The 25178-nt window shown below is 36.8% G+C and overlaps 1 protein-coding gene across 3 annotated transcripts in view; it reads right to left on the minus strand.

Moving 5' to 3' along the window:
* Positions 1 to 25178, minus strand: part of LOC129277852 (sushi, von Willebrand factor type A, EGF and pentraxin domain-containing protein 1-like) — a 105635-nt gene that overhangs the window by 47759 nt on the left and 32698 nt on the right. For 2 of the 3 annotated variants that reach the window (XM_064110276.1, XM_064110275.1), the window contains exons 4-15: positions 22932 to 23111; positions 20550 to 20729; positions 17798 to 17971; positions 17135 to 17314; positions 15264 to 15452; positions 13331 to 13543; positions 12212 to 12415; positions 8594 to 8788; positions 7287 to 7412; positions 4405 to 4500; positions 2357 to 2620; positions 562 to 792 (exon numbers count right to left, since the gene is read on the minus strand). In XM_064110276.1, coding sequence (XP_063966346.1) covers positions 562 to 792; positions 2357 to 2620; positions 4405 to 4500; positions 7287 to 7412; positions 8594 to 8788; positions 12212 to 12415; positions 13331 to 13543; positions 15264 to 15452; positions 17135 to 17314; positions 17798 to 17971; positions 20550 to 20729; positions 22932 to 23111 — 2232 coding nt within the window. Of the gene's footprint in view, positions 1 to 561; positions 793 to 2356; positions 2621 to 4404; positions 4501 to 7286; positions 7413 to 8593; positions 8789 to 12211; positions 12416 to 13330; positions 13544 to 15263; positions 15453 to 17134; positions 17315 to 17797; positions 17972 to 20549; positions 20730 to 22931; positions 23112 to 23882; positions 23960 to 25178 lie in introns of those variants that run through there. The other variant, XM_064110277.1, reaches the window with a different exon arrangement.

A 25178-nucleotide genomic window follows, 5' to 3' on the forward strand; every position in this document is an offset into this window, starting at 1 on the left:
CGGGCCCCTGATGTAAGTTTCTCCATTAAGACAGGGTTGCATACCTCTAACCATGGACCCAGTAACATAAAGCTTTGTAATTGATCATAAGGCTGATATCTATGATTGATCATACACATTAATCAATGCAATCAATCGCGGAAATCGGCCCCATGATCAGTTGCTAAGCTTTGTGTTACGGGCCCCTGATGTAAGTTTCTCCATTAAGACAGGGTTGCATACCTCTAACCATGGACCCAGTAACATAAAGCTTTGTAATTGATCATAAGGCTGATATCTATGATTGATCATACACATTAATCAATGCAATCAATCGTGGAAATCGGCCCCATGATCAGTTGCTAAGCTTTGTGTTACGGGCCCCTGATGTAAGTTTCTCCATTAAGACAGGGTTGCATACCTCTAACCATGGACCCAGTAACATAAAGCTTTGTAATTGATCATAGGGCTGATATCTATGATTGATCATACACATTAATCAATGCAATCAATCGTGGAGATCAGCCCCGTGATCATTTGCTAAGCTTTGTGTTACAGGGTCCAGGTCTGTAGTATACTCACGTGGCTCACACACAGGTTCACTTTCATCCCAGGATGAACTGTCAAGACAGTGAAGACCAACATGCCTGGAGTCGTCTGAACCTCTGAGGGTGTGACCAGCATTACATGAGATTCGAATGGAGGTACCAGCCAAAACAAACTGCTGCTTTGCAATCCCGATGTTAGTTATATCAGCATTCTCCACATCGGGAACAATGCATCCCACCCGTGATCCATTCCTGGGACCGTTTACTGCAAAAAGAAATTCAATAATTTGAAGGTCGTGATACACAAAAAGCTTTAGATATTGACTTTTAAAAGTCCAACCGCACTTATCAAGGGGCCTCTAGACCTGCGGCTATTTATATAAGTATGGCCAGATATGAGAGTAATGAAGTGGGATGCTATTTCAATGGAAAACTTTGGGATACTAGAGGGTCTATTTTTGTACAGCTTTTTTGTCATTTTGTTCATACCAGATGAAAATAGAATGTAACAAATGGAAGATGATAAAAAAAATTTCAGGCCCTCCTTTGTTCATTCATAGACAAGTTTCTAGGCCATATGCAGAAGTTTTACCTCGGGAAAAGAATATGAATACTGTTCAACAGTTTGAAATTAAAAAATGAAGAATTATGTGCACACATTACATGCATTTTTGTGAAAATTTTCAATCAAAAGGTTTTTTTTAAGACTGGGGGGCAGTTGAATGACTGTGACATGTACGATTATTACCCCCCCCAAAAAAAAAAAAAAATTAAGATTAATGTTCTTCAAATCTGCATAAGTTGAAGTGAAAGTTGATGTCTTGAATGATTCTTAATAATGATAATGATTCATTTTCACACATGAAATGACCTCTGTATCCTTCGATCAGTGACCCTGAGACTCCAAACCCTATTGTCACTCAAAGCTGAATATATGAACTGAGATTAGAATTGATCCACTAAGCATTTTTAGTTACAGATTTTTATGATACAGATGGATGGACGTTCTACACCACAATTTTTTGTTTGTTGCACAAAGAGAGAAGACTTTGTGTGCAATAAATGCAGTGCAGGCCTTACTAACAAACGTGAGAGCGCATGCCACCGTATTGTTGATGGGACTAATTGTGTAACTGTTTTAATTATACTTGCACATGTGAGACAACGTGCTCAATTTGACTGAAAGTCAACTGTATACGGTAGAGGTAAATAAACAAAATTGCAAGCTAAATGGTTTCTTTGGTAACTCACAGCTTTGAATTGGCTCATGATTTTGCTCTTCAAAGCACTTTTCAACACTTCTTTGTAAAGGTCACCCACATCCATAAGGAATGACCTAATCACTCCATACAATGACTTCTGTCTGTACAAGGGTGATGGTTTCTCAATACTAGCCTAACAGACTGCTATTTTGGTTTGGGACGAATCGGACGACCATGATAAATTACGCTTCCTTTAACCACTTATCGTGGGCAAAGGTTTTACAAATATCAACAGATCAGTCAATTAACTATATGCAATTGATCTAGGCGGAGGTTGCAACTATTGTCTTATCTTTAACGCGTCTGATGCCGTTACGCGGAGGTATGCAATACATCTGATGCAGAAGACTACAAACCGTGAATTTTCCTCGTCACGAAAAAACCCACACCGAATCACGGCCTATAAGAAGAAAACAACAACGAAAGCAAAACCAGAGTGTACGGAGGGTGGCTGCATTGCACCATGGTTCACAGTCTTCCACATCCGACAAATTGCATACATTTCACGAAACAGCCAAGATAAGGCTGCAGTCTACGCCTAGAATATAGGCTATAAAGTCTACCTACCTGATATAGAGCTTCCTTCTTCATATACCTCAACTTCACATAGGCTGAGCTCCCGTTCCTCGTCAGGCCCAGTTGGAATATGCACACTGACAACACTCCCGTAGATACCAGCAGAGCCGTTTCTCACGCACCTTATTGCAATCCCATGGTTTTCTTCGTTACTGTCCGCAACTTGTTGATGTGTTATTGGGGCTCCACACAGCTGGTTTCTTGAGTAATCTTCATGTACGCCTATTCTCACCTCTGCACCCACTAAATCATATCCTACAATGAAAAGTGTTCAGGACAGACTTATAGGCCCAAATTCACAAAGGTGGTTTTGAAAACCCACGGTTGAGTCCATGGTTTATGCAGATTTCCTGTATAAATTACGCTTATTTTACCGCGTATACTAAAAAATGTCCAATGCTGATGCACGCTTTTGTCACAGTGCGCCAAATTGACACCTGTTGCCGTAGTTATCCACACTATTTTATTCATGAGTCCACTCTTCAAACAGTGGACTCATTAATAACATAGCGTATCTAACCATGGTAACAAGCGTCAATTAGAAATGAAACATTTCTTTTCTTGTAAGAAAATATTGGAATCTTTACTGCTCAAGGTGCAAATTTTATGTATACAGGAAAACACATTATTTTAACTTTTCAGAATTCTCACCCATTTGTGCATAATCCAATAAGAATGTCATTAGTTAACTGATATAGGTACAAATCTTTCATTTGATTCAATGTCAATATGATTTTGCTGCACAAATTAACAAAAATAGCCGATTCATTCCTTTTGTATTTCTTGTAAGGTTAAGCCCCACGATCAATTGCTAAGTTTTTATGTTGCGGGGCCCGGCCCGCACTCACATGTATCACCATTAGCTAATTTTTTTTGTTTATAAAGTAACAATGCACCAGACGCTAGAAAAGGTGGTAAATTAATTGGCAATCATTGTCACATTTGATAATCCATATACATTTGGCTATCCATAGAATGTAGTACACATTGGCTATCCATAGTAAGATTGAAACATTATGGTTTAGAATATGGATCAAAGATGTATTAGACTCACTGTGACGAAGTAGTCCTCACAGTTAAATTATATTCTTTCTAAATGATAGGTGGGTACTTAAGATTAAAGTAGGCATGTGAAAGTCCTAATAGTATATACAGTAACCCATTTCACATGCCAGGATTTACGTTCATATGGCTTCAAGCCTTAAGGCCATGACTCCAAATAGGCCAGGGTCTTTTCTCCTACTGCAGGAGTCTTTGTCCTTGATACAAACGTCAAGGGAGGGATAAACATTCATTACCCCTGCCTGGAAAAACACAGTTTATATAAGAAAGCACTTAACTGTGATTGGTTAGAAAGAGTTTCTCTCTACAAAACTTTAGTTCCTTTCCAGACACTTATGCAAGATAGCCCTATAGTATCATTGGCCAGAAGTGGTTCTTCTTTGTAACTTTTTGTATCCATCTCCAGACAACGAACAACTTAACTTATGTAAGGAACTCCTACGATGTGATTGGTCCAAAGAAGTTTTGTTATGTATTTCTTTAAATGCACCGTCCAACGCTTATGTAAGGTGGTCCTGCGAGATGATTGGTTCCATGTAGTTTCTCTATGTATCCCTTTATATCCATCCCAAGATAAGGAATAATATAACTTGTATAAGTCAGTCCTGAGCCTTGATTGGCTAGAGTAGTTTATGTAATTTTGGACTAGGAGAAACATAGGGTAGAGAATTCCTTATATATTCCTTTATATATTTTTATGTTAACAGTGGGCTATATTTAAATAAAGGTATGTTACAAATAGTGGAAGGAAAGTGAATTCTAGTCAGAAGATAGTATAGCTATGAAAGAGAGGGAGACGTATGTCTCAGAGCTGGTATTTTATTGTGCTTGTGTTGAAATATATACACATGTGTGTTGAAGATTCATCTTGAAGTCTTGAACCTGTAAAAATCAATTTCTTCTCGCAAGCTTTTTGTCACGGGTATTTCCATGCGTCGAGGCGAGAATATACTTCAGTTTGGTTTCGTGACACTCACTATGATAGTTTCTATCGAGGCGGTTGTATATTTTCACCAAGGTCAGGTTGTAGACGACATCCATTACAGTTTTCCACCACGGGTTTTTGGTCACCCCTACAGAAACAAAGAGAAGAAAAAAATGTATAGTGAGTGATTGTATTACCGACCAGCCTTGTATTACCGAACGCGGGCATCGTACGCTTCAGAAAATAATTTCATACGCTCAAAACTTTGCACCATCCTTCCAAAGAGAACTTGAATAGAAAGATGACGAAAAATGGTCAAAAGCACATTTTCAAAAGTCTTAATATTCTAAAATAAAATATGGTCAAAATAGCTCATCAGTGATTTTGTTGTGTTCTCAATTTTTCCCATAGAGAACACACGTTCGGTAATACGATACCTTTTTGAAGTGACCAAAATATTTCACATGCGAAGAGGGGTCTGATTGGAAGCTAATATCGTAAAATTTAAAATAACAAAAAATGATTTCAACTAAATTTTTACATATTTATATTTTGTAGGTAATTGTGTATTTATGGTGAAAGATTGATGAATTTCATGAGAATAATGTGTTTGATATGACTGAATTCATGAAAAGTGTTCGGTAATACGATCCACTACCGTATGTTCACAAAGTTATATGGGTCATATTTTACAAAGGATCCATGGTCTGAAAGCATGGTTTATACAGACTTCCCGCCTCAAAATAGCATGCATATTGGGAAAGATGTCAGTAATGTATATTTTTTTTTTTTTTATATAGTGCTACAAATTCATACTTATTACTATTAAGGTTAATGTGTGACGAGACCCTGATATGAAATTATGAACCAATTGCTATATATTTCAAAGGCGAAGTTTAACCCAACCATAGGTTGGTTTTAATAAAAGTAGAAAAACAAGACGGGTTCAATGAAAATCCATCAATGAATAAGAAAGAAATGGGTTTTTTAAGTTTTAAAATTTGAGACGTCATATGCCCGCAGCTCTATCATGTAATATAATGGGAAACTGATGAACGAAAGTATTTTTTCTTATAGAAGGGGGTACGATGTGTCTGACGACATATCGTATCCACCGCACAGATAAGTTTACTTTCAATTTTTCGTGATAATTGTATAGATTTTATATCACACAACATATAGAGGATCTGCTTGTAAGGGACGTCACAAAACCAAAACTTGACAAATTCATAGCTCTTTCGTCTTTGAAAGAATGATTTTCCGCAAACCTTCACCAACTTTTTTCTGAAAATTTTCTGCTTTCATTAAGTCATAGTCGGGGTGAATTTTCCCTTTAATAACCTCAAATCATGGAGCTTGTACTAATGCAGAGCTACCAACCTTCAATAGTAAAAAGTAGTAATCCAGAAGCTCAAAAGTCCTAATTTTGAGATATAAGTACTGTAGTAATTTCATATACTGTAAGTATAAATTTCTTTGAAGAGGTTATAGAACAGCACCCAATGTGCAGAAATGCAAACTCTACAGGATAAATGTCGGGAAGATTTACCCAGGGCGCTACATAAATTTTTGAAGCACTTGCCCAATCAGGCAAGTCAGTTTTCAATAATTGAAAAATAAACTGAGAGAAAACACTACGCACATCATGATAATATGCGCAGCGATGTAAACAAAGAGACACGATCATGAGTGAAATGAACATTTTTTTTTTCTATTTCAAATACTTCCTGAATATACAGTCAGTCTGCAAGCCCCTGTGTTAATGAGCAAATAAGCAAGATTTATCCAAGTCCTCTCGTGGCTGAATTCATGTCCCTGTAAAATCTGTGAGACTTTCTTTCTCAAAGAATTTAGCCACTTTCTCCTTGAGTAAAATTTATTATTTTTGTAGCATATGAAAGAGTAAACGTTACTCTTTCATACTGATGATTTCTTTTGAATAAAATGTTTTGATAAATAAGTGAAGCTCAGGCATGAAAAGATGCTTCAAACAGAATTTTCTTCATCTTTTTTCTCTTGCAAATTGTGCAAAATTTTCTGTTTTGGGCACAAATATTATTTATATCATCAGAAAGCTCAAAATCTATACTTTCTTACAATGTTAGTCTTGATATGTGGCACCTTTAGATGGGTCAGCAGCCAGCTCTTTCCACCAAAATGCAAGACGAGATTTCTGAAATTTCTGAGTAGCATAAAATCCAGAGTTCTGATTGGTTGAATAGTGTTTTCAAAACAACAGGCGCGGGTAATTTGAAGAGATTACCACATGGTGAGTGTGACCTTGCAGAGGCCCAGTGTGGGAACATTGGAATTTGCGTGGGTGTGTGGTCTCTATGACCAATCAGAGCGCAGTATTCTTGTTTTTAAAATGCTAAATGTACTTGGCCTATGAAAGGCTGGCTGCTGACCCATCTAAGATACCTCTTCTTACAAAAATTATATCATATTAAAGCTTAGATCTTCAGCTTTATCATAATCTCAAAATAATTTGTGCTCAACCAGAAATTAAGTGTAAAAACAACAAATTTTGTTGCATGAAAATAATTATTTTGTTTCATGTTTTAGATCAAACGTTTCACCTATATTACAAAATCTTTTTTTAAATCCAGTCACATGACCTGAAAGAATGATTTTTCAAGTTTGGACTTGATCCTAAGAGATTTTTTTTTTTCAGTTATCACGAAAATTAGATATTTCCATGCATGAAATGACCCATGGCCTCTAATCGAATGACCCCAAAATCTAATTGTATCATTGCCACTCCCATATAAATACATGCACCAATTTTGAACTTGAAATGTCAAATGGTTCTTTGGTTATCCTGTGAACGGGACATACTAAAGGGATGACCAAAGATATACATGCCTCCAGCAACCACCTACGGTAGGTATAGGCACAAGACTGATAACGTAGTACTAAAATGTCAATACTTACTGGTCCTTGAGCAATATTCTTCCCCACTGTCCTTATGGCCATCCCTTGCCAGCCATGCACTGTCTATGAAATTACCACGCCAGCTTGGAGTTTGAGAGGAATCTGATTCTTTTATCTTGTTCCTTGCTGCAATTGGATATAAGAACAGAAGTTCGATGAGAAAAAAAATAAGACAGAACTTCTTCGGTGACTTGAGAGATCGGGAAGCATTCTATGGAGAGTTAGTGATAAATAACATGACAAAAATCTCTCGTTTCATACATACCCACAGCACCATCACACAGGATCCTATATACTAGTATATCAGTGGGGAATCATGACCCCCCCCCCCCCTTTCAGACACCCTGTCTGATCAGTGCCTTGCATCTTCACACCAAGGCCCTGTCTTACAAAGAGTTGCAATTGATCTGATCACCCACAACCACATATCATATTGTGGTACAATAATAATAATATAGGTATATTTACCCAGGGAAGCCACTTCAGTTCTGAAAACCGTTCTCCCAGCGGGCCCTGCTATTCTTATTACCCCGGCTTTAGCTGGGCTGCCTAGGCGCTCAAAGCATTCAAGGAATTTCTTTCTACCGGGTACCCATTCACCTCACCTGGGTTGAGTGCAGCAGTGTGGATAAATTACTGGCTGAAGGAAATTACGCCATGGCTGGGTACAATAATGATAACAATGTCCATTCATACAGCGCATTTACTGTATGCATATACTCTACTGTGCATGATACTTTTATAGTATCGTATTATTACCTTGGCCGTAGGTGAGCCGCCATATAGGCGCTTTTGCGTTCACCCATTCACTTCACCCCGGTCGAGTGTAACACAATGTGGATTAATATCTTGCTGAATGAAAATGGCTGGGATTTGAACCCACAACCCTGTTTCAAGTCTAGAGACTAATATACTGGGCTACATGTACATACCTCTCATTCAAGCAACGCTAATTTTTCTACTTTCAAGAAAGTTAACTCAGCATCCCTTTAAGGATTTTAGTGCTCATTTTCATTCAATTTTCTTTACTGCTCTGCTGTCGACTAACACAAGGAAGCAACTCTGTGGAATGAGTTTCTTCAGTAAGTTAGGAATGTGTGTCATTGTTTCATGTGGAAATATAATACCTGCTTTTGAAACTTCTATATTTCAAAAATAGGGGGTAATGCGACTCCAATTCCTTTAGCATCATCTAGAGCATACAGAAAATATCCCAAATCAAGAGAAAAAAAAATCAATTTAGAAAAAATGTTGCTTCCTTTTGTCAGTGGACAGCAATGCTAAATGGAATGTTACAAGATTCTTACAATGTAGACAGGTAGGAATAACTGGCCACCATCTGGATGCATTGCAGGTCACAGTTCCGTTACCGTAAGCGGGTATGTAGTCTGTGTTACAATGGACCGTTAGCACAGTCCCATGCGAGTATTTCCCATTTTCCTGGCTTGTGCTATAGCTTATACTTTTCTTGTTCATCACATTTTCGAGAGGTTCACATGGCTCTAGGGAAACAATAAGAAACAAAGGTAAAGCATAAATTTAGGAAAGGTACAAGAGTAGCACATATAAATAAGAGGACACAAGTATATGCATACGAATTGTATCATATGACTTGTGGACAGTACTACATGTACATACAAAATCATGGACTTACTTGTCTCATATCTGAAACTTTGACTGAGACTCTCTCTCTGAACCAAGAGCCCATGTTCACAAAGACAATCATTAAATAGAAGCTTCTTGACTTACTGCACAGGATTTACAGTACCACATAAGAGATCATGGACATACTATCCTCACATCTGAAATCTTGACGTACTTCACTGACCTTATAGCATATTATCACACAGACTTTTCAAATATGTTAGAGGAAGATCCTTGTTTAACTACACAGGATTTACAAAACCACATGAAATCATGGACTTACTTGTCTCATATCTGAAACTTTGACTTAGACTCTCTCTCTGAACCAAGAGCCCATGTTCACAAAGACAATCATTAAATAGAAGCTTCTTGACTTACTGCACAGGATTTACAGTACCACATAAGAGATCATGGACATACTATGCTCACATCTGAAATCTTGACGTACTTCACTGACCTTATAGCATATTATCACACAGACTTTTCAAATATGTTAGAGGAAGATCCTTGTTTAACTACACAGGATTTACAAAACCACATGAAATCATGGACTTACTTGTCTCATATCTGAAACTTTGACTGAGACTCTCTCTCTGAACCAAGAGCCCATGTTCACAAAGACAATCATTAAATAGAAGCTTCTTGACTTACTGCACAGGATTTACAGTACCACATAAGAGATCATGGACATACTATGCTCACATCTGAAATCTTGACGTACTTCACTGACCTTATAGCATATTATCACACAGACTTTTCAAATATGTTAGAGGAAGATCCTTGTTTAACTACACAGGATTTACAAAACCACATGAAATCATGGAGTTACTTGGCTCACATCTGATATTTTGAAATCTATTATGAAACACAAGCTTCATGATTTACTACATGTACATAGGACTTACTCAACTACATAACAAATGACAGACATGTTTGGCAACAAATTGATTTTATTTCCATAAAAAATCCCCCCATAATTGTGTGCTGACAGCACTGAAATAGAGTCAGTGCACGCCTACAGCAGATTACAAGTTAATACCAATGAGAAGCCACTGCGGCAAGTATTAAACACTGGGGCCCGTATTCTGAAGTCGGGTTTAAAGTTGTGGTTTAAGTATGGACAGCCAATTGTTACATAAATCACTAACAGTAGATGTATCATTTTTCAGCTCATTTCGATCTCAAATCATTCATAATTGTCTAGGAAGTATAAATAGATGATTGTCTTCACCATCGATGAATCAGGAAAGAGCACAGTAAACATAAGAAACATACAACTTAATAAAAATTTTGACACTTTTGGCTTCCCATAATTTTAGCACAGAGTTAGACCATGGTCTAAGTTAAACCTGACTTCAGAATACGGACCTGGGGTGGTATTCTGAGATCCATTTTATCTCAGATAAAATAAAATATTTTATCTTCGTTAAAATCAGTGAAATAAAATACCCTTAAAATCTCTCCGAATTGGTATTCTGAGAACAATTTTATCTTCATTTTATCTCTGTAAGACACACCTATTTTTAATCAATATCCAATTAGAAACACGCTTTTATAACTCTCTCATATCACTCAACCAATGGAAATCCATTCCGCTAGGAGGTGTGGCGAAGGAGTGAGATTGCGTCAATTTATTGACTTCAATACGCTTGCACTATACGCTTGTGCGTCTTTACAGAGATTTCTTTTTAACAACAAGTGGAATGCCTCTGGCCGTCTCACCTGCATCACGCGATTCAATATAGCAGCAGTGCTGATTTTGAAAACTACTATAACTCGCACAAGATGTTCAGTGATACTTGGTTACTCTTATTTCCACGTTTTATGAACTAGACCAATACACTTATAGAGATATGATGGCAATTCAAAAAATACCCCCAACGTGGCCAAAGTTCTTTGACCTTACATGACCTTTGACCTTGATCATGTGACCTGAAACTCGCACAGGATGTTCAGTGATACTTGATTACTATTATGTCCAAGTTTTATGAACTAGACCAACACACTTTCAAATTTATGGCTGTAATTCAACAAATACCCCAATTTGGCCAAAGTTCATTGACCCTAAATGACCTTTGACCTTGATCATGTGACCTGAAACTTGCACAGGATGTTCAGTAATACTTGATTACTATTATGTCCAAGTTTCATGAATCAGATCCATAAACTTTCAAAGTTATGATGGTAATTCAACAGATACCCCCAATTCGGCCAAAGTTCATTGACCCTAAATGACCTTTGACCTTGGTCATGTGACGTGAAACTCATGCAGGATGTTCAGTGATACTTGATTAACCTTATGTATAAGTTTCATGAACTAGGTCCATATATTTTCTAAGTTATGATGACATTTCAAAAACTTAACCTTAGGTTAAGATTTTGATGTTGATTCCCCCAACATGGTCTAAGTTCATTGACCCTAAATGACCTTTGACCTTAGTCATGTGACATGAAACTCAGGCAGGATGTTCAGTAATACTTGATTAACCTTATGGCCAAGTTTCATGAACTAGGTCCATATACTTTCTAAGTTATGCTGTCATTTCAAAAACTTAACCTCAGGTTAAGATTTGGTGTTGACGCCGCCGTCGCCGCCGTCGGAAAAGCGGCGCCTATAGTCTCACTCTGCTATGCAGGTGAGACAAAAATGGCAATACTCTCATCTTTTTTTCGAAGTCTATATCGCATCTTTTCAAGCATCATTTCAAAGACAATATTAGTCACTAAAAGTCTTATGAAATGCTTCCTGATTGTACAGGAATAACTTTAAGGTGTTGTTCTCAAGGAATATATCATTTTTCTTAATTTTCATGCCAACATTTGGAGTTAATTCACCTAGAAATATTGACGAAATGAACGTCGCGGAGATAAAATAGCCCCTACCCTCTTTTAAGTTTATTTTATTTTTTCTTCAAAGTAACTTGGGCGCAAGCACATCACCCGCGTTGCAATGGCCAGATACGCAATGGGTATGTCTACGCAGCCACTGCTCTGTTGCGTATCATCATAAATACGCAAGATAAAATTTATACGCAAGATGAAATTTTAAATTTTATCTGAGAGATAAAATGTCATCTCAGAATACCAATTTCATTTTAAGAGATAAAATAAAATATTTTAAAGATAAAATGACCTCAGAATACCGCCCCTGGGTCTCTGTTTCCCATATTCTGCCAAAATCTCATATCCAGATAAGTGCTGGTCTCATCGTGTTTGGATAAAACAGGATGGACTGTAGTGTAAAGGAGTTTAAAAAACTACATAAAAAGTCACTGACTCACTTGGCTCACATCTGAAATCTTGACTTCCGTTATTGTCCCATTGACCATTGTCACATCGACTCTGAGTAAAGCCCCATGGTCTGTAACCATTCCTGCAATCAAGGCGCCGAGTGTCTCCATGATGAGGATTTGATCGCTTTAATGGTTGGCTAGGGGATGTGTAAACAAACTTTCCATGGGGTACACCTTCCTCTTGGCATGGAACTGATAATTAATGATAAAAAAGCTGTAATTTGTTCATGTCCAGATGTCCTCTGTCTTAATGCAATTTGTGCATCACATTTTCAAAATGAAAGTCAATGGTGTATAACATTCCATGCTAAAAGAATGAATTTGCCCTTGTATGAGCACACTTTTACTATAAATGCAATTCAGGGGGGAGGGGGGGGGTTGCATGAAAGTGGCATTCCAGTACAAGAATAAATATACAAAATATGCATTATTTGCCAATTTTTCTATTTCTTTCAGTGATACATATCACTAAAAAAAATTCAAAGACAATTGTGATTGCTGTGTCTTCATGATTGTTGGAATCACATATTTACGCACATGTATACATACATGTAGATGTGGGCACTGCATAGATACTGTGACACAGTGAATGTATAAGAAATGACACTAATAAATCAAGTATGGTGGAAGTGTCCAGATGTCGGATGTGACAAAGATGCAGGTGAAATTGTGATTTTATCAAATTCTGGTGAAAATATTTCCATTGAAACTTGGGTTGCAGGCTGGATGGCGCTGCATTATTGCTTTAACATTAATAATAGTGGCTACTTAATAGCGCACAGGTCAACGTTTTGGTGCTTATGGCACTTCAAGAAAGTAATTATGCACATGAATAATATTTGAAAAAATAAAAATATACAATAAATAAGATATAATGGAAATGTAAATTCTTTTAAAAACTATAGAATTCTTAATTGAGAGAGGAACACATAGGTTTTTAATTGGGACATTCATCATCATCATTATCATCATCATTATTGTTAATTATCATCACTAGGTTTGAAATTTTATGTCTCTAAAAAAGTTTGATGATATAATGAGGTATTGAAAATTTCTAAATGCAAACTTTGATAACACAACAAACACAGAGAAGGAACTATATCTCACCAGGTTCACATGTGGGCACATTTGAACCATACCCATAACTCCCCTGCGAGCATCTCATCTCTTGATTCCCATTCAGACGATAGCCCCGTTCACATTCGTAATGTACTCTTGTATCATGTGGAATCAGATGGGAAGAGCGGTCCTCATCGGAGATGGGTGGATCATATGCTATATTCAAAGCTATATCGTTAGACCCCCTCATGCCACATGGTCCTATTGAAAGCAATAAAAATAATAATAATAATATACATATATATATATTCTTGTACTATCACATTAAGACATAACGTCCCAATGCACTCTGGCTTGAGCCCCACAGCCTTGTATAATGTGAAACATTTCAAGGAATAAATTCCTGCAAGGCATCCATTTACCTCACCTGGGTTGAGTGCAGCACAATGTGGATCAAGTTGTTTCCAAAGAAATTGCGCCATCGCTGGGATTCAAACCCATAACCCTATGTTTCAACTTCAGAAGACTAATCCACAGGGCCACAATGCTCCCCTATTCCAAAAGATACCAAAACCTTGATATAACTTGAATTTGTCGGCATTAAGTGGATGACTTCCCAGAGCCTTATTTCAGAAAACTTAGTCCAATTTAAAATCAACTCTCAGCCAATCACAAGGTACAATGACAGTAGCTTATAACAGCAGGTAATACCTTGAAAAAGATTTTTTTTTTTTAAGTATTACAATGAGAGATACATGCCAGTGAACGCTATTTCTATTCAGATTAAGAATAAAAAGTTATTTTTTTAAAGTTGAGATGAATTATTAAAGGAGAATGAAACCCTTGAAACCAGCTGAATCCATATCAAAGAGAAAAATCAAAGAAACATATTGTTGAAAGTTTGAGGAAGATTGAATGAATAATAAGAAAGTTATGAGCATTTGAATATTGAGATCACTAATGCCATGTAGATCTTCCCATTGGCAATGCGACCAAGATCTGTGATGTCACACACGTACAACTCCCTCATTACTTTTGTACTTATTTCACTTATATTCTCACTTTTATAGAGTCTATCACAAGGTGAGGTGTTCTCTTTATATGAGAGGACAAGTACAGAGGTTTCACAACATTATATCATTGATGAATCGTTTGTCATATGATTAGAATGAGCAAAAAGAGATGTTTTGGGGTATATTTTCAGTGTCCAAAAGGGGAGAGTTGTTCATCTGTGACATCATAGATCTTGGTCGCATTGCCAATGGGAGGATCTCCATAGCATTTGTGATCTCGACATTCAAATGCTCATAACTCTTCTATTGCTAGTCCTATTTTACTCAAACTTTTGTTGATCTTATTCTTTGATTTTTCTGCTTTCACAAAAGCTTACTTGCTCCAAGAGTTTCATTCTCCTTTAATGTTAGATTGAGAACAATATGTTGAGAGATATTTTGTGAGATAATTAGCTAGGGAGCTTAACCATAGTGATGAACAGTAAGCTTGGGCTAGGATCTTGCTATCATTCTTCACCATAGAGAAACATAGATGATTATGTCTAATTTGTCTCTAACATTTATTCTCATAAACATAAACATCTCAATCAATCTTGAACCATTAGACACATATAAAAAGATGGGTATTGAAAGAGAGGGGGAGGGGGAGAGGGTGGAGAGGGGAAGATGGGAAGGGGGAGAGGGAGAGAACGGGAGGGGAAAAGGGGAGAAGGTAGAGAGGGGGAGGGGAAAGAGGAGGGAGAAGGGGGAGAAAGGGAGAGGGGGGAAAGATGGGGAAGGGGAGAGAAGAGGAGGGGGAAAAGGGGAGAAGGTAGAGAAGAGGAGAAGGGAGAGGTGGAGAAGGAAAGGTGGAGAGGGGGAGAAGAGGGAGTGGAGAGGGGAGAGATGGGGGAGAATGGGGAGAGGGGGAAAGGGGAGAAGGGGGAGAATGGGGAGGGGGAGAGGAGGGAAGGGAGAGAAATACATACTTCCTTTACAAAGACGTACTGCATCACTATCAGACCATTCTCCATCATTACACCTAACATTGTTTAGTCTCTCTGTGAATCTCCAGTTGCGGCAGCGTAACTCAAGTCTGGTGTTGTGGGTTACAATACTTTCTGGTTGTAAGTTCGTCCACTGTCCATCTCGTGGGTGAGGAGGAACTGTGCATGATTCTGGGTGGGGGGGAATTAATAATGGGCTTTTGAGTCAAGTTCAAATTATGAAATAAAATCTAATTTCGATAGGAAATGGTTGGATGCTATCGTAAAGTGTTTATCTTACACCAGAATGCGTATTTAGATAGAACAACAAAGTTTGATTAAAATACTTCAAGCTTGCTTGAAATTATATATTCTTTTCATTACTACATGTTTTTCCTGATGTAGCTAACACAGCAAACAACATGTGGGACCAAAGTCTGGCATTTGTCAGTAATTTTTTTAATCTTCATTTGCTCATTACTCTGTAACTGACAGATATCATTTATTTAGAAGTTTTAAAATTCTGTGTAAGTTTTGTTCAAATCTGTAAACTTTCTATTTTCTGCTGTTACCAGTACCAGATTAAAAAAAAAGATTGAATAATCATCCAAGACTGCTTCGTGAGTATAAGCAGCCAAATATATACAGCATTGCTACACCTTCATAAAACAGGTGTGTGTTTCATTAAGCTGTTCTTAAGTTAAGAGTAATTTAAAGAACGACTGTGAACCTTTCTTACATGCTAAATAACCACCGATGAACATTTAAAGGTCAAGTCCACCCCAGGAAAATGCTGACTTGAATAAATAGAGAAACTAGTATAGTGCTGAAAATTTCATCAAAATCGGATGTAAAATAAGAAAGTAATGACATTTTTAAAGTTTCATTTATTTTTCACAAAACAGTGATATGCACAACTAGGTGACTCAGTCGATGATGTCCATCACTCACTATTTCTTTTGTTTTTTATTGTTTGAATTATACAATATTTCATTTTTTTTTAATTTGACAATGCTAATTCCACATGTTCAGGGAGGAATTAATCATTGTATCACTTAACAATGAGAAAAATTTTCATATAATAAAATACAAAAATAGTGAGTGGATAACATCATCAGTCTCCTCATTTGCATACCAGCCAGAATGTGCATATAACTGTTTTGTGAAATTAAGCAAAACTTCAAAATGTCATAACTTTCTTATTTCACATCCGATTTTGATGAAATTTTCAGTGTTATGCTTGTCAGATTTTTCTCTTTTTATTCAAATCAAATATTTGTTGGGGTGGAATTGCCCTTTAATGATGAATATCATTTACCACAAGAAAGGATCACCAGTCGTTCTTAAAGTCACTCTTAACTTACTAACAGCTTGGTGACACAGTCCCCTGGTAGTGAAGCACAGACTTTCACCTCAATGACAATACAGTTTGAAACTTTACATAAGAGATAGGAGTGAAAGAAAAGGGTGATCACAGTTTTACAGTGTGATTATTACAGGCAAAATATGACACCCATTGCCTACTGGAATCGTTGGGCATTCCTGTACAAAACCTAGAGGAATCAATAAAGTAGGCAACTGATAAATAGAGAGAAAGAGAGATAGAGACCGAGAGACACACAGACTGAGAGGAGAGAGTGTAAGAGAGAAGGAAAGAGAGAGAAAAAGAGTAACAGAGACAGCGAGAGACAGAGACGAGGGGGGGGGGCAGAAAGAGAGAGCCAGAAAGACCGACAGAGATAGAGAGTGAGCGACAGAAAGAGACTGAGAGACAAAGAAAGAGAGTGAGGGACAGAGAGCCCAGAGCAAGAAAAACAGACATACTGAGAGAGTGAGCAACAGACAGAAAAAAAGAGAAAGAGACAGGTACTGACCTCCACACACAGGCATTGGGTATTGCCAGTTTCCTGACTCAGTGCAATAGCTGAGTGGTTCCCCATCCCGTGTAAACCCGTCATTGCAGTGATAGTAAATCACATCATTCAGACGGTACACAGATTTCTCATTCGTCTTGTAGCCATTAATGAGAGTTCCTTGGTCTTCACATATAACTTCTGTATGAAGTACAATCAAATTGATATTTTCTTTTAAAATAGATTTGTCTCTCTTTCAAAGTTTAAATTTACTAATCTTCGGTTCATCCATGGATATCCAGAAACTGTTTACATTTATCGCATTGCATTTTTCGCTATAAATTATATCATAGACTTCTGATATGCTTTTGAACAAAGAGAAAATTAATTCATGGTTTTGAACATACATTGTAAAAGATATGTGTACATTTTTAATAGTTTTGCAACATCTCTGGATGTTGGATTCTAGCAACTGTTTATAATATGATCAGCAACAGTTAAATATGCTGACTTATTCATTTAACCAATAAAACAAACAGATGATCCGCAACATAACACAATACTGGAATTGACTATTCAATTATATTTCCAGTGATGTCTTAAATTAAATCTTAGCAGAGCTTTATACCTCTAGTATTGGTTTTTAAAGTAACCTAAAATCAAGTCTTTCTTTGTTTTTGTTACCTGTACACACAGTTTCTGTTCCACTCCATGTTTTGTCTCCTTGACAAACCCTTCTCTGACTTCCGTCAAGGCGGTATCCCTCGTTACACTCAAACCTGACCTGGCTTTCAAACGTATCGCCCCAGCTATCCACTCTACCATTGGCTATCCCAAGTATTTCTGGGCACCGAACAGCTGTGGAAATTCGTTGAAAATCAATGGCCTACATGTTAAACATTTTCAAACACTCCAAAACATTCCATATTATACAAACACTTAGTCCCGTATTCTGAAGTCTCGTTTAAAGGGGAATGAAACCTTTGGATCACATAGGCTTGTGTCGGAACAGAAAAATCAAAGAATAAGAACAAAGAAAGTTTGAGAAAATCGGACAAATAATAAGAAAGTTATGAGCATTTGAAAATTGCAATCACTAATGCTATGGTAATCATCCTATTGGCAATGCAACAAGGATGTGTGATGTCACATGTGAACAACTTTCCCTTTGATGGACATTAAAATACCCTCAAAATGTCTCTTTTTGCTTTTTCTTATGGTGGTACAAACTCTTTATCCATGGTGTATTCTTTAAAAATCTGTATTACATGCCCTCCTATAGAAAGAATCCATGATCTACTGATAGATGTGATAAAAGAGGCAATTTATGTGAAATATATACTAAAGTAATGGGGAAAGTTGTTCACAAGTGACATCACACATCTTTGTCGCATTGCCAATTGGAGGATCTCCATAGCATTAGTGATCGCAATATTCAAATGCTCATAAATTTCTCATTATTTGTCAGATTTTTCTCAAACTTTTGTTGATCTGTTTCTTTGATTTTTCTGTTTTCACACAAGTTATCTTGTTCTAAAGATTTTATTCTCCTTTAACTTAGACCATGCTCTAACACTGCACTTATATTATGGAAAGCAAAAAATGTCAAAATTTTCCATACATTGTACATGTATGTTTCTCATGTTTACTGTGCTTTTTCCTAACTCTTGAATGGTTTATGCTTCCGAAACAGTTAAGAATGATTGGAGAGAAAAATGAGCCGAAACAATGAAATTCTTCTGTTAGAGATTTATGCAACTATCGGCTATCCATAGTTAAAGCAAAACTATCTACCAGATTTTTAATTAAAGGAGAATGAAACCCTTGAAACCAGCTGAATCCATATCAAAGAGAAAAATCAAAGAAACATATTGTTGAAAGTTTGAGGAAGATTGAATGAATAATAAGAAAGTTATGAGCATTTGAATGTCGAGATCACTAATGCCATGTAGATCCTCCCATTGGCAATGCGACCAAGATCTGTGATGTCACACACGTACAACTCCCTCATTACTTTAGTACTTATTTCACTCATATTCTCACTTTTATAGAGTCTATCACAAGGTGAGGTGTTCTCTTTATGAGAGGACAAGTACAGAGGTTTCACAACATTATATCATTGATGAATCGTTTGTCATATGATTAGAATGAGCAAAAAGAGATGTTTTGGGGTATATTTTCAGTGTCCAAAAGGGGAGAGTTGTTCATCTGTGACATCGTAGATCTTGGTCGCATTGCCAATGGGAGGATCTCCATAGCATTTGTGATCTCGACATTCAAATGCTCATAACTCTTCTATTGCTAGTCCTATTTTACTCAAACTTTTGTTGATCTTATTCTTTGATTTTTCTGCTTTCACAAAAGCTAACTTGCTCCAAGAGTTTCATTCTCCTTTAAACCCGACTTCAGAATACAAGGCGCAGTGTTCAAAGCACAGACTTAATTTTACCCAAAATCAAAAAAAAAAAAGAGTAAACAAAGTTTTTCTTTTACTGATACATCAATTTTGTATAATTTATCTTATTGTCACGAAATGCCCAATCAGATTCCTCAAAATAGTCTTTTATTTTGGCATTACAATACCCTTCACATTGTTTATTTTTCATGTTTGTAATATTTGTATTTATATTGCAAGGCCTCCAAGGACAACATACCAGTTGCTGATGGAGCCACCCTACTAAAAGAAGACTTTTAAATAAATAAAATAAACTACTTCTTTGGTATTTGATTGTTTTATTTTTCCATCAGCATTCATACATGTAAATTATAAAAATTAAGCTTTTTTCAAATTATATTAACAATCTAAAAATTTCAATTTTTTCAATATAAAACATTTCAATAGTGGGTGATCATAGTGAAATAATATCTTGATTTTTAGAAATGCAACACAAGAAGGTAAAAAAAAAATATTAATAAGATATGAAGTTCTGTTCATTAAACGGTGGGGGGGGGGAGTAGCTTTTTTAAATAAATAAAATAAACTACTTCTTTGGTATTAAGTTGTTTTATTTTTCCATCTGCATTCATACATGTATATTATACAAAGCTTTTTTTTACATTATATTAAGCAATATGAAAAGTACACATTTCAATAAACATATGATATTCGACAAGTTTTCATATCCAACAACTTTCTTTGAATTTGCTTGACTAAGAAGCACTGTTACTATGGTAACTGTGAGTTAAAACATCCGATAAGTCATTAAAAAACTCCCATGGATTAATTGCAAAAGAGGGACTACTATTACATATCAAGCAAATATGCTTGAAGGCATCAATAGCCCCCAAAACAAAGCTAATTACAAATAATAAACAGGTTATATTTATGATCAGTATGATCTGCTAATACAAGTAATTACAGGGGAATGCAATACATTCATTCTCAGGCCTAAAAATAAATTGATAATGGTCAAAATTTCACACAGACGATACTCACGTTCACAAGTTGGTAATATACGAGACCATTCGCCGTTTTCAAGGCAGGTTCTATAGTTAAGGGTGTAAGGTGGGTTCTCGTATCCTTCCCGACACACATATACTGCCCGACTCCTGTACTGGTATACCCGAGTGGTGAGATCGGCATTGGGTAGTCTTCCCGGGTAGCCACACGAACGAGCTGTGTGCAGAGAATGTTAACTGACATAATGATTATTTGTGAAAGTAATGTACTCATCAATATATGAAGCTTGCATTGTAATGGTAGGTACTGCTGAGCGATGAAATTAATACAGCTATTAACTCATCACTGTTCAATAATAGACATTCTCGACATTGATGAGGCTTTAATGAACTGATCTACATATTGCACATTTGATTTCATATATTGTACCGGTGTATGATTACAATGGGGGGGGGGGCAATGGACCTTTGACAGAACAGGGTTTTCTGCAAGAATAGGAGGTGACGTGGCCGAGTGGTCTATGGCGCCCAACTACACATGGAAAGTCTACGGTTCGATCCCCGGCCGCATTATATATAACCGTGAAAAAGGCATTTAATCAACAGTGCTCTTTTGGTTAGAGCTTTTTGATTGTTTAACCCTAAAAGGTCGGGGGGGGGGGGGGGTGGGCGGATTCTGCCCCCTCTACATTTTTTAATGATAAATCCGCCGTGTGAAATTTTTCAACCATGCCGCTAGCTGACTGTTTACTTTCAAATCTCACACAACTTTTGAGACCAAATTTTCGATGCCCGGTTATGCGGTTACGAGATTAAGCAATGTTATGTAAGTGCCAAAACTGCTCAAAAATGTGAATTCTACAAATCCAATGCAAATTGTGTATTTAGCCAAAATTCATTAATGTATCATTATTTCTACTTTTACTGATTAAACTTAATTGATGTTGTCTTGTTTATGATCAGAATTAAGTCTGCATCAATTTCCATTTAAAAAAAAGGTCAAACACAAAGAAATACATAAGAAATTAAAATACATAAGAAAAAACTTGCAATACCAAATTCTTTTTAAATTACATTTGATCGGATCCTACAAAGAGTCTGAATAAAAATTAGCAGTTTTGAGGCAGTATGATAGTTGATTAGAACAAATGTTAATGCATAAATTAGCATAATTAATTCAATAAATGAAAAATCTTAATAATTCAAAAAAATTAACAATACAGCCTTGTAGATCTTATTGCACACTACCACTGTGCAAATTTTCACGGCGCTCACACGATCGAAGGCCGAGATCTCGGGGGGGGGGGGGGGGGGGGGGGCAGAATTATTCACAGAAGATTGACCCAAAACGACTTTTGACCATGATCATGTGACCTAAGACATGTGCAAAACAATCATTCATACTTGATTTATACCATTATGTCGATGTTTCATGAGCTAGATCCATAAACTTTTGATGCCAAATCAACACATATTCCCAACACGGCCAGAGTTCATTGACCTTTAAATGACCTTTGATCTTGGCCATGTTACTGAAACGTGTTCAGGAAAACATTGCTGCTCTTATGTCCAAGTTTCATGAACTATTTTCATAAATTTTTAAAGTTATGATGACAATTCCACAAATACCCCCAACATTACCAAAGTTTGTTGACTCTAAATGACCTTTGACCTTGGTCATGTGACCTGAAACTCGCACATGATATTTAGGGATACAGTACATGGTTGCTCTTATGTCCAAGTTTCATTAAGTAGATCCATAAATTTTTAAAGTTATGATGACAATTCCTCAAAAGACCCCAACATGGCCAAAGTTCGTTGACCGCAAGTGACATTTGACCTTAATCATGTGACCTGAAACTCAGGCAGGATCTTCAGTGATATACTATTACCCTTATGTCTCAGTTTTATGAACTAGGTCCATACACTCTCTAAGTTATGATGACATTTCAAAACTTAACCTTGGTTAAGATTTCGATATTGAGTCCCCGAACATGGTCGAAGTGTCATTGACCCTAAATGACCTTTGATCTTGGTCATGTGACCTGAAACTCAGGCAGGATCTTCAGTACTACTTGATTACCCTTATGTCCAAGTTTCATGAACTATGTACATAAGTTATGATGACATTTCAAAAACTTAACCTTGGTTAAGATTTCAATGTTGACGCTGTCGCCGCAGTCGGAAAAGCGACGCCTATAGTTCGCTCTGCTATGCAGGCGAGATAAAAACTGTCAATCACGTTTTATGGAAGTGATTTAATCAACACGTCGTTGAATAGAGCATCTTTTTTTCACCTCATGCAAAATCTCGCACAATCGCACTCATGCCTATTCGCTATTTGTATACACCAACATGGGGCCACATACATACTTCCCATTTAATGATTTCTCTAATTCAAAGTGATATCGATATTTACGTGTGCAGGAGAATGCTTGTTCCGACCACTCATAGTCTGCATCACAGGTGATTTCTCGAGAGCCGCGGATAGAGAAACCAGAATTGCAAACATATGAACGGGTATCACCGGGTAGGAAGAAATGCTTGTTGCTCGGCTGTAATGAGGCGTTATCCACGATGGGTGGGTCTCCACAGATAGCTAAAAACAAAAGAAGATGAAATGGGAGAGTTATTTCTAGAAAAAAGTCTATAGATCCATTGTCCATTCTTTTATCGATTCTTTAACTCTCAACACGATAAAGTAATAATTGAGATCCCATAATGTTCATAAATTCTACATAGGTTGGTTTCTGAACTTATCAGTGGCATGTTTAGGGTTAACAATTTATCTTTGTACGGTGTTCACTTGAATAATAAAAGATACACAAGGTCTAGGGATATCATGCATTTGATCTTCAACCTAATATGTACACCCAGTTTTTGTTCAGTTATCATATCCACAACAAATTTCAAATGCAAGAATAACAAGTAGTTTATGAGCAATATTTCATACTTAATTTGGACCTATAATATTGTACTGTAATGTCAGAAATAATGTTAAAAGAAATCGTCAGAATTATCTGCAGGCGCAAATTTCTATCTGTAGGAGTAGGCCGTTTTATCACAGGGCATGTTTTCATATTGCTGTACAGCATAAATACGAAAAATAGAGAGGGCATTGTAAATCTCTCATACCAATGAGGACATCAAGGCCAGTCAAAACGACTTTTAAAAATAAGTCCTTTGATGACCTTGGAATGATTCATGCCCTTTTTTTTTATCTGTTTGATGTAAACATTTCTTGGAATCTATATTAAACAGAGGAGCTTTTGTCAAGGTATCTTAACATTCAACACAATCTAACAAACCTGTTTGAAACCCAGACAAAAAAAGTGGGTTCATTTAGACATCAAAACACAGTTTTTCTTACAATTTGGGATGCAGATGAATTGGTTTCCTCCGCCCCAATTTCTGTTGCTCATGCAACGTAGTCTTTCACTTCCAGACTCATTTTTTTTTTTTTTTTTTTTTTTTGTGCGCCTCCATAGGGGTAGCCTGTCTCACTTTAGGCTCTTAAATTTGGTTTGATTTTCACTGTTATATTTGCTTGTTGTTAATATTTGTTACTGGTTTATGATTTGTTATTGGTCAAGGACGCGTGTAGTCATCTTACAAGTCATACTTTGGTAAGATAGTTGTGTATTTGATGTTTTAATTTTTGTACTTGATCCTGCTGTACCTAAGTTCTCATGTACTGCCATATGCATTCACTGTTCTGTATGCAGTATCTATTGAATGTTATGTTCTGCTCCATTGACCTTGTAGCTAGCCCTCTGTATTACTGAGTGGGTCTTTAAGCTCATGTATCTTTTGTGTTTACCTCTTAAGGAATTTTATTGTATCAATGGAGGGTATCAGACTATTGAAAGTGTTCTTTTGTGCAACTCTAGTTGCATCTGTATTGAGAGTTAACATTGAACAATCCTGTGATAAAAGTAAATGGTGGCTGAAAAGACCCATACACACACTTGTTAAAGCCAATGTGAAGTATTGTGGTAAACATATATTATATTACAGTAATACCACTGCAAGTTTTCAACTGCGTATCTTACTGTCAGGTGATGTTCAGTTAAACCCAGGCCCTGAATGTTCTAATGGCCATTCATGTAACTCTGAATCTGATGTCAATTGTTCATTACAGGTATCAAATGATAACGCATCGGGCCGCATTTGTTATGATGTTAATACTTTGTATCAGCTGAATACTCAGCTTCATCCTTTGTTACCTCAACATGTGTGGCATAGAGTGTGTGAGCTGGGTATCGGTCGTCGATGTCGAACTCATCGCGGACAAAGGCGCAAGATCTCCAGGTCGCAAAACTCTTTCCCACCATCCACTGGCCTTAGAGTTGGTCTATGGAACGCGCGATCCTTGACCAATAAAACACATGTAGTTACGGATCTTGTGATTGAGAATAACCTTGATGTCTTAGTAATCACTGAATCATGGCTTTCTGGTGATAGAAACAGGGATGGTCTCGTTCTTGCTGGTTTAAAGTTAAGCTTGCCAAATTATGACTTTATTCACCAACCCCGCATTTCCTCGAGGGGTGGTGGAATTTTTGTTCTATTTAGATCTACAACTCGTTGTAGTGTTAATCCTAATGGAGATTTCTCTTCCTTTGAATTATTTGATTTAACATTCAATCTCACACCGTCATCAGCA

Source organism: Lytechinus pictus, chromosome 15, assembly GCF_037042905.1.
Source record: "Lytechinus pictus isolate F3 Inbred chromosome 15, Lp3.0, whole genome shotgun sequence".
NCBI classification, from domain to species: Eukaryota; Metazoa; Echinodermata; class Echinoidea; order Temnopleuroida; family Toxopneustidae; genus Lytechinus; species Lytechinus pictus.